Source organism: Danio rerio, chromosome 6, assembly GCF_052040795.2.
Source record: "Danio rerio strain M-AB ecotype USA chromosome 6, GRCz13ab, whole genome shotgun sequence".
Lineage (NCBI taxonomy): Eukaryota > Metazoa > Chordata > Actinopteri > Cypriniformes > Danionidae > Danio > Danio rerio.
The window spans coordinates 38,963,339-38,973,827 of NC_141026.1; the positions used below are offsets into that span (position 1 = coordinate 38,963,339).

Genomic DNA, 10,489 nt, shown 5'->3' on the forward strand with positions numbered 1-10,489 from the left:
ACATACAGTATTTTCTTATATTTCAAAGCAATTACCTCAAGTCACCATATCCCAACAAGACTCAAAGTTTTGAAAAGCAAATAGTGTAAAAGTACTCATTACAGCCATCAACTGTAAAGGAGAAAAATACCATTACTGTTTTAGGATTGTGGTGATGATAATGTTAGAAAATATGAGCAATCTTCTGCAATATAATATGAATATAAACAATACATAACTTGAATTAATAAGCAATCATTTCTTAGAATTCAGTAAGGCTACTTTTCAAAACTCATGAGTTCAGGAAAAGAGGATCTATTAGTGGTACTGATGGGCACAGAAAAAGAGACAAACACACAAAATGTCCCCCAAAATAAGAGGAGAAGGTGAAGTCAAGGGACCAAGTGGCAAGACAATTCAAAACTGTGTAATCACACATTAACAGATACTGTTAGTGTCAGTCGTGTGCATCTGTAACTGACTGGAAATTACATGTTAACTGAATGATGTACAGTAGCATCAAGTTAAGATCTGGAATTAATTTGTGCCAATTTGATTTAGTTTAAACTAAATTTACAACAATGTTTATAAGTTTAGGGGCAGTAAGAGAATACTTTGACAGCAAAAAAAACATTACTATTATACTAACAATCATACTGACATTGTCACAAATGAATGCTGATTGTATTCAGCATACATTTGGAAAATGCGTTAGATATAGGCATGGGATGATAACCAGTTTCAAGGTTTACCGCGGTTTGGAAAAGGCAGAGTTTTAAAACCACATAAATGTTATGTTACACTGTCCCTAATGTATATGTAAATGTTTTTTGTTTTTTTTATGTGTGTTGTAAAGAAATCAGTGATTTTAAAAATCATGAAACTAGCAGAAGTCAAAGATTTATTTTAATTATTTAGCCTGACATGTTTACTGCTCCAAAATATATATTATAAATATTATAAATGTGAATTTTAAATTGAAAAATCGTCAAATTAAACACTGTATATTGTGTTCAGTTAAAAAAGTATGTTGTTTTTCACTAAGAAGTTTTTACTAAGTAAAAAGAACTTATTTTAGAGCAGCAATCACAATACCATGATACCTTGAAACCATGATATTTTTATCCAAGGGTATAATACCATCACAAACTTATACGGGCCCATGCCTAGTTATATACACGCACAAAAAAAAAAGTAGCACAGATTAGGGCTGCACAATATTGGAAAATTCTGAGTACATATTGAGAAATGAATACAATTTTGATCATTTTGAATACAATTGATAATATTAGATTGATTTGGATGATTCTTTAGTGGGAGTGCATATGCATAAAATCTATTAAACCATCTGTAAATACAATAAATACAACAGACATAAACAGTGTTCTACTGTTTTCAGAGTCTGAAAATATTCAGTATACAGTAATTGAATAAGTTTCCCAGAGATGGGTTGCGGCTGGAAGGGCATCCGTTGCGTAAAAACTTGCTGGATAAGTTGGCGGTTCATTCCACTGTGGCAAATTAATAAAGGGACTAAGCCGACAAGAAAAGGATTGAGTAATTGAATAATAAAAATAATTCAATAAAATTAATCGCTATTAACATTACAAACAGTACAATTTCTTATGCCAAAAGGCTTTTAAAATTATTATACAGTCACAGGCCTTATATAAAATCAACATTGCTTATCCTGCGATGTGACCATCCACTTGTTAAGTTGTGACGTATGGAATACTGTTTCCGGGTCCAACCCGCTACCCATTTGAATTGATAAAATATTTGTTTATGACCACTTTTTTTACAATCACACAATAAAGTGAATTTTATAAAAAAAAAAATAATAATAATTATGGTGTACACAACAGTCTCTAGACTTTCTGCATCGCAGACACCAATATTTCAACAATTTATAAAAAATGAATCACTTTCAGGCCATCTGATATTAGGCATAGAGATATATACATATATTTGTATAACATCATTTTGTGAATGTTTATTATTACCATTTGTTGAGTCTTTCCACACAATTTGATGGAGCGCTTGCAGCCAGAAGCCAATTCGTTTGAAGTCACGCTTAATGATCACATTGCGATACCAATACTGAAACTATATATATTGTGCAGCCCTAAGCACTGATGCAACAACCACTTCAACTGTGAGAAAGATATGTTTTAGTTAAATTATATTAGAATTATTTATGCCCAAAGCATTATCAAAACCCAATTTTAAAATATTTCTACTACATGTTAATTGAATCATTTTTTTATAAAAAAAAATGTACAGACCCCAAACTTGACTGTATAACTTACAGCAATACAATATAACAAAACTGCAACAGAAAGACTCTTGTTATGCATTAAATTGTAGTTTTTGTTACATACTAGCTTTGTAGCATATTTCAAGTGACCTTTGTTTGTTTTTTGATAAGGCACACATTTCATCAACTTAAGCCCATTTATAAATGAGTGCAGCAGCGCAGAAGAAATCGAGTCACGCTAAAGTGAGGCATTTACACACCTAATAACAGACGCAGACCAGAAGCTCCATTGACTTCACTACCCAAACCTGTGAAGAACGTGGAGGGAGAGGAGGAGGAGGGAGGAACAAGAGGAACAAATGAAATGAAAAGAAAATAAAGACTGTAGAAAAAGCATGGAGAGCTCATTCCGTTGCATCACTGGACTGGGATTCTAGTGGATGATCAACGTAAGCACATACACCAAACAATATGTTCATGCAAAACAATCATAGGCTTATGTAGATGCTGATTATGCAAAATAAAAGTGAATACAAGCAATGCATACATCTAAAATAGACTAAGGGGCCGATCACACCGAACTCACTTTTTGCATTGAGAGGTGCCTTTTTTAATGATTTACTAATGGCTGCAAGCGTTGTCCGCTGCTTATGCACCCTGCGTGCCTGGCGTTTTTGCCGTAGTGCGAAAAAAGCAAAGACTATAGAAAATCAATTGGTTTCAGTTGAGGTGACAGCAGTGTTTGTGTTGTCTAGACGACTACAGAGATTTTTAAAGATGGAGTTATACGGTGCTGTATGACTTACAAATCTTGAATATCACACCAATATTACATTTTAAAATGATATAATATCAACAGCAACACTCGCACACAATACGCAGCTGATTTAGTAGTTGCCTAGCGACATAAAAAGCGCACTAAGCTTCTTTTTTTCTTGTCATCAAAAAGGCAATGAAGTGCGCCTCGTGTTTTTGGAACGTAAAAGCGTGTTCGGTGTGATCAGCCCCCAAGTATATTCTGATCTTTCAGTTGAAATCACAAAGACAAAGCAAAGTCATTGTTAAATGTAGTGCATTGTAATAACGTTTCTAAAAATACAAATCTTTCTTGATCTTTCCACAAGATCAAAAGCAATGATAATGTATGTCAACTTAAAAACAAATGATTTGTTCAAACTACAAAATGAGCTGAGACAACACAATTCTTGAGTTTTTTTTGGGGACAACTTAATTGTTTTATGTTCAATCCACTTACATTTGTAAAAACTAATAAGTTACTTACTAAGTAACTTCATTCCTTTCAAATCGATTGTGTGGAACCAAGCATTTTTTACAGTACATTACATGAACTACTGTTCATTTTATTAATCATTTGAATTGATGCTTTATTTCTATAAATAATGCTTGTTTCTATAATTTTGCTGCATGTTTCTGATATTTGAGTAGGTTTTGTATGTATAATTTTAGTTTTCACTTTCACTTTCGTTAAATTGCTTTAAACTAAACTAATGCCGAGTTCAGAATGCATGAGTTTATAGTCGTGTCACAGATGTTTTCACACTGCATGACTATCCGAGATAGCATTCGGTCGGTGCTGTGTTTACACTGCAAGATAGACTAGCGACATGGAGTTTTACACTGCATGACTTTAAAACAGGAAAAATCACCAACAACTTTGTCCAAACTACGTCTTACAACCAAACACACAAGATAAGTGACATGAAACGCGAGATCACGTAGTTTATATTTTGCTTTTAACTACATGATGAAAAAGAAGCCTTTGCTGGGCTAGAAAATTTACTTATTTTGCTCAGCTGGGTTTAAAGGCAATTAGCAATTTCTCCTCAAAGTTTTTTCTTTATTTTTAACTGGTTGTGGTATTGCTCAGATGACACGTCAAACAGACAACAAATTTCCACTAGTTTTTTCCTGCATTTGGGTCTAAATAAACTGAAAATGAGCACTTTAAACTTCTCCTCCATCCTCCTGCTGGCCTGCAGGTACCCATTCTAGTGGATGCTGCTCTCTCATTGGCTGTAGGTGATCGCCGATGTTATTTTCAATCAGAACACATTTCACCAGGCATGATTTGAATCGCCGACAGCTCGAAATATTTAGCATGCCAAATATCTGATGGGTGTCTGCGACTCATCGGCGATTCTCTCAGATGGCGTCTTTGATAGTTCACATTGTGTGATTGTTACTTATGTGAACAAGGTCCGATTTGCCTGTGATTTCAGGTATTTGTTGGCGATTTCTCAAAACCTGTCGGCAGGTCAAAATCAGGGCTAAAGTCATGCACTCTGAACTCGGCAAAAGGCAATGAGTCTAATACTTTTATTTATTTATTTATGTCTTTATTTACTTATTTATTAAGTCAGTTACAGTTTAGTCAATCTCACACTGTGCAATTTTTATTATCCTAAATGACTGTAGCATGTCAGACTGCATGAAGATGGCTTCCATGTCACACTGTAAGATCTCAGCTGTCATAATGTCAGACTGAACGACAATCAAGACGCGCAAAACATAGAATAAAACTCCCCTGGAGTTTGACGTCATCCATCCGTGACACTTTAACTATCCTGCATTGTGAAATGATTCCTTACAGCAATCGTAAACGATCTGTAGCGGCAATTTTGCACACAGCATCTTAATAATAAAACCAGGAAGATAAAAAACTGTTTCGACATTTCCAGCGTTCATTTGAATTATCACATGGACTGCATCATCAGATTCAGTGCTCCAATTAGATTGACATTCTGATTGCAATGACCATTAAGCGGCTTACGGTGAACAAGTCAAACCAACGATCAAAGACCACAGATTTTAGCCCAGGATTTCAGAAATCTTTAAGGATTATCCAATTTTGTCTCAGACAACCAAATCGTGGCTAAAATCCCACAGTGTGAGCAGGGTTTTAGTTAGTTAGTTCATAGTTTCAACCATCACTAGATCCTTCAGAAGTCATTCTAATATGCAGATTTGGCACTCAACTTTTTTGATTAGTATTAATTATGATAACAGTTGTGCTTCATAATACTTTCATAAATCAAGATATACAGTTTATGTTTCGGGATAAATTTAAAATATAGAACGCTGACTATATTTGAAAGATTGTATAACATTAACAATTCAATGCATTCTTGCTGGATATTGCTTTTTTGTGTTCTGATTAAAAAAAAATTTGAAAGGTAGAATACATTTTAATAAACCCTCATATATTTCATCACCTAAATTCTTCCCCTTTATTCAATAATGTATGTATGTGAGAAACAATGCTTACCGCTGGAGAGGAGGCTCTTCAGGAAGGTGAAATTCTCTCCGATCTTCTCCATATCAGGTAGTAGTTTGGCTATCTCTTCTAATTCAGGTAAAGCACTGGCTAGCTTGTCTTTTTTCAGGAGATGGAGAAAGAAAAAAACATTTAGACAATATCATCATTAACCTAATCAAATATGTCCAGTGCACTTGTACCAAAAGCACAAACTAATTCACTACAAAATATAAATGAAATAAAATCTAAATATTTAATAGAAAATATGTCTCTCTGAATTACTTACCTAAATCTATATTTTCGCTCAGCTCCCAAACAAAGTCTGGCACAATCCATGTGTATTCACTCATATCAGGGAGCATTTCCTTCCATTCATCATAGGTCTGGGGGGAGAATGAATAAATATAACAGAGAGGATTTACTAATGTACTAATAGTAAATATTTTAACCAAGAGCCATTGATGTAACTTTTTGCTGACAACTGATATAATGCTTAAAACATAATAATAAAAAAACATCTATAAGTCACATGCCTTATTTTTAAAAACAGTATGATGGCATTAAAGTCAAATCACAGTATTCTGTTTGACATACAATTACTAGTCCTCCTGTGAAATTTGAATGCTTAAAAAAAATTTCTCAAGTGTTGTTTATTGGAGAAGATTTTCTTCAACACATTTTTAAACATTAACGTCTTAATAAATAATTTTGTCTCTCCCATGATTATTGTAAATAAAATTTCACTAGTTATTTAACAATAGGTTAATTAATAGGTTAATTAAGTTAACTGAGCAAGTTAGAATAATTAAACAGTTATAATGAAAGTTATTAGATAACAGTAGTTTGTTCAGTAGCCAATAAAAATAATCTTATGGAGACTAATAAGATTGACTGATATATATATATATATACACACACACACACACACACACACACACACACACACACACACACACACACACACACACACACACACACACACACACACACACACACACACACACACACACACACACATATATATATATACACACATATATATATACACACATATATATATATATATATATATATATATATACACACACACACACACACACACACACACACACACACACACACACACATATATATATTTAAAAATATATATATATTATTGAAAAATAATACAAACTCACAGGAGGGCTAATAAATTTGACTTTAAGTCAAACAGCAAAGTCATTCATTCAAATTCAAATTCAGTACGACTGTGGATTTTGCATGTTGAAGTGAATGACTTTGAGGTCAGTCATTTCATATGCACAACAGGCATTTGACAGCATTAAATGTTCTAGTTGTGATAATTGCTGAAGCTTTTATCATGATACACTGCATTACCTCAATATTGACATAAGCTGCATAAGAGGTTCACAAGGTTATGCTAACATCACAATACAATTCAACTTAATTAGTTATTAGTAGGTCTACACGGAATCTGCGCACACAGATATCAGCGGATTTCCAAAGATTTTTAGCCTATCGAGTATATTTATTTACTTGTGTAAATGTGTGTAAATTTATATATATTCAGATTTTAAAATAATTTATGTGATATTGTTAACTAATATAAAAATGTTAATTTGATTGATTCACAATACAGGTTGTAAAGTATATTTTCTTATAATGTAATAATATAATGCATTTTAGCAGATGTATTATATGAGAGACTTGGTTATTGTTTACCACATAAGTGGATCTAGATGGATTTGCATTGTAAACATTAAATAAAAGTTAAAAAGCTGTTTTTTTATGTCATATATTATGATTTAGTTATAATACTCTCATAATAATTATGCATAAATCCACAGATTTTTTACAAACTTTTTCAGAAGAAATAGCAAAAAAACGTCCACAGATTCTGTCTGGCACTAGTAATTAGCACTGTTAAATATAACAGGCGGTGGTGCAGTAGGTAGTGCTGTCGCCTCACAGCAAGAAGGTCTCTGGTTCGAGAATCCACTGGGTCAGTTAGCCTTTCTGTGTGGAGTTTGCATGTTCGCGTGGGTTTCCTTTGGGTGCGTTGGGTTCCCGCACAGTCCAAAGACATGTGGTACAGGTGAATTGGGTAGGCTAAATTGCCTGTAGTATATGAGTGTGAATGAGTGTGTATGGATGTTTCCCAGTGATGTGGTGACCCCAGAATAATAAAGGGACTAAGCCGAAAAGAAAATGAATGAATGAAATAAAACAGTTCAAGCTTTTGATTGCAATGTGCTATTAAAGAAATATTAGGGCTATCAATATTGAACAAAAATGTGATAGCAGGTTAAATAATGCAATATTTAAAATGCATAACATCTTAAATGTAATAACCAACAGATTTTTCATATTATTTCATATCTACATCTTATCTTTTTTTTTTTTTGTATAAAACAAATTTGACATTTTTAATAACGCAAGAAAACAAAAAATTGTAAAACCTATATCACCACCACTTTGTTCCACTCATACTTTATCAAAATAAAAATATCTTGGGTTTGTTGAAGCCCAGATTAAAAATGTGGAAATAAATCTGTGTGTTTGAAAATTAATAGCCTATTAAGTTTTTCAGCATTTGTTGTTGTAAAGAACACCACTTGTGAATACAACAACCTGAAAAAGATACTAATGCTAATGGTACACATGGCAACTTTTTGAGCAATGATGCTTGACAATTTTGCTCGGCTACTTTTCTTTAGATGGCCAAAAATATTGTATCTGTAACCCATTGCCCTAAAAAGTTACCCTGCATCACACCTGGTTGCCCATTTATGGCTTCATTTCCCAATGGTTGCCTGTTTCCCAAAACGGTTGCCCTGTTCATCATCAGCATAAAAGTTTAAACAATAAAAGATTTTCACTATATTTTCAAGTACCCATGATAACAATACCATGCACATGCATTCTCACAAAATAAATTTGACCAAAATGGCTAGACATACCTTTTTTGCAGTGTATCCACCTCCAACCGCTGAGCCAAGCAAGATGTACCTCAGTTTCAGCAGTCTGGCGGCGAGACGGGCCACCCAGAAGGTCCGATGCTGTTGATAGCCGTGGCCTCCAGAGCGTGATTTGGGAGGACGCATGGGAAGCCTGGAGAGAGATGTGTAATGCCGGGCAGCTGAGCAGTGAGGTGGTCTCTGTGGGTTGTTGTTAGCAGAGTAGCGGTGATGGATGGCACGGGAGAGCGGGTGCAGTTTCTGCAATGGGACTCTGAACTTCACCCCCATCCTGGAGGGAAGCAAACCCTTGCAGGCAATGCTGGGAAAAGAGAGATATACTGTGATTAGAGCTGCACAATACATCGTTTTAGCATATCGCAATGTGCGTGTCCGCAATAGTAACATTGCAGGATATGCAATGTTAGGTTGGGATTATACTTAAAGAACAATAAAGAATACATGAGATTTATGAAGTCATTGCAAAGAAAGTGTAGAGCATTCAGGCACAATATTGTGATTGGCAACCAGGCATGGGACGATAACCATTTTCAAGGTATACTGCGGTTTGGAAAAGTCAAGGTTTTAAAACCGCCGAATATTTCTGTAATACCACTCCTGAGCTATGTATTTACATTTATTTATTTAAGACAGCATTATCTCCAGCAGAAAAGATATCTAAAGATGCAGTTTTAAAATCTAAAGAAATCTGTGTTTTTAAACAAATGAAGACAGCAGAAAGTCTGATTTATTTTAATTTAGCCTGACATGTTTACTGCTCCAAAATATTATAAATCTTTCAAAAAAAAAATAAATATATTGTTTTCAAAGGGGAACAAGTTTGTTGTTGTATACCCAGACATTTAAAAAATATATATATTTTAGAGCAATAATCACAATACCGTAATAAATTGAAAGCGTGATATTTTTATCCAAGGTTATCATACGTCACAATCTTATACCGGACCATGCCTATTGGTAACTTCAATGAATAATGATTTCACTAAATTATTAATACAATGAAGACTATACAGTGTTATTTTATGTTATATTATTACATTTCTGCATCTGAATACAATGTGAAAAATCATTAAGCACTGTTTTCTTTTTTCTTTGCTTTATTGTAATTATTTTAGCTTGCAATTTATTTTTATACAAGATGCACAAAATTATTATTATTTTTTTGTTTTGTATTTTTTAACCAAATACAGCTATTCAAGCCATCTGGTAAAAATGTGGGTCTTATTGTTCAAGCAAAGCTTCAAGAGTTGACATTACGAAAAAATATTAATCTACTCGCTCACCTACAATAATATAAAAAAATACACTACAAAAATATTTGAGAGAGTGTAGATTAAGAAAACAAAATGCTAAAGTTTAATGCAGGACTTCCCAATTTACTTACTTACAATTGTGTGTCGAATGTCGATTTATAAGTGTTTTAGTGAAACATTTTCTTTATGAAATAAAATGTAATACATAAATCATCATCATTTTTAAAACACATTCCATGACAACATAAACACGCTGTTAAAAAGCTATTTACAACAGCTCAAATGTATCCATGTCATAATAATGTAATATTAAATACAATGTAACAATTTCAGTATGGTAAAGTTATCAAAACATTTTTGAAACTGTGACAATAAAAGTTGAAAATGTTAATGCAATTACGCAATTATTTTTAAGGGAAATCATACGCAACAGTATTTTTACTTCTCATTTTGTAAATAAAACAGAACTATGTAAGGAAAATCATAAATGTGTAAGACAAAATGCACTGTATTAAAATCATCTAGAAATGTTAGCGGGTATCCTAATGAAGTAAATTTGGTTTTATAATCGCACATTCTGACTTTCACCTTCTTAAATTAAGCTAAAGTTTGTTTTATATTGACAAATACAGACATTCATTCATTTACTTTTGGCTTAGTCTCTTTATTAATCTGGGGTCGCCACAGCGGAATAAACCACCAACTTTTCCAGCATATGTTTTATGCAGTGGATGCCCTTTCCACC

The 10,489-nt window shown here is 33.3% G+C and overlaps 1 protein-coding gene across 18 annotated transcripts in view; it reads right to left on the minus strand.

Moving 5' to 3' along the window:
* Window positions 1-10,489, minus strand: part of opa1 (OPA1 mitochondrial dynamin like GTPase) — a 74,990-nt gene that overhangs the window by 63,353 nt on the left and 1,148 nt on the right. For 9 of the 18 annotated variants that reach the window (XM_087255511.1, XM_087255513.1, XM_087255512.1 and 6 more), the window contains exons 2-5: window positions 8,474-8,792; window positions 5,800-5,896; window positions 5,523-5,630; window positions 2,497-2,544 (exon numbers count right to left, since the gene is read on the minus strand). In XM_087255511.1, the coding sequence (XP_087111637.1) occupies window positions 2,497-2,544; window positions 5,523-5,630; window positions 5,800-5,896; window positions 8,474-8,792 (572 nt within the window). 18 annotated transcript variants of the gene reach the window in all.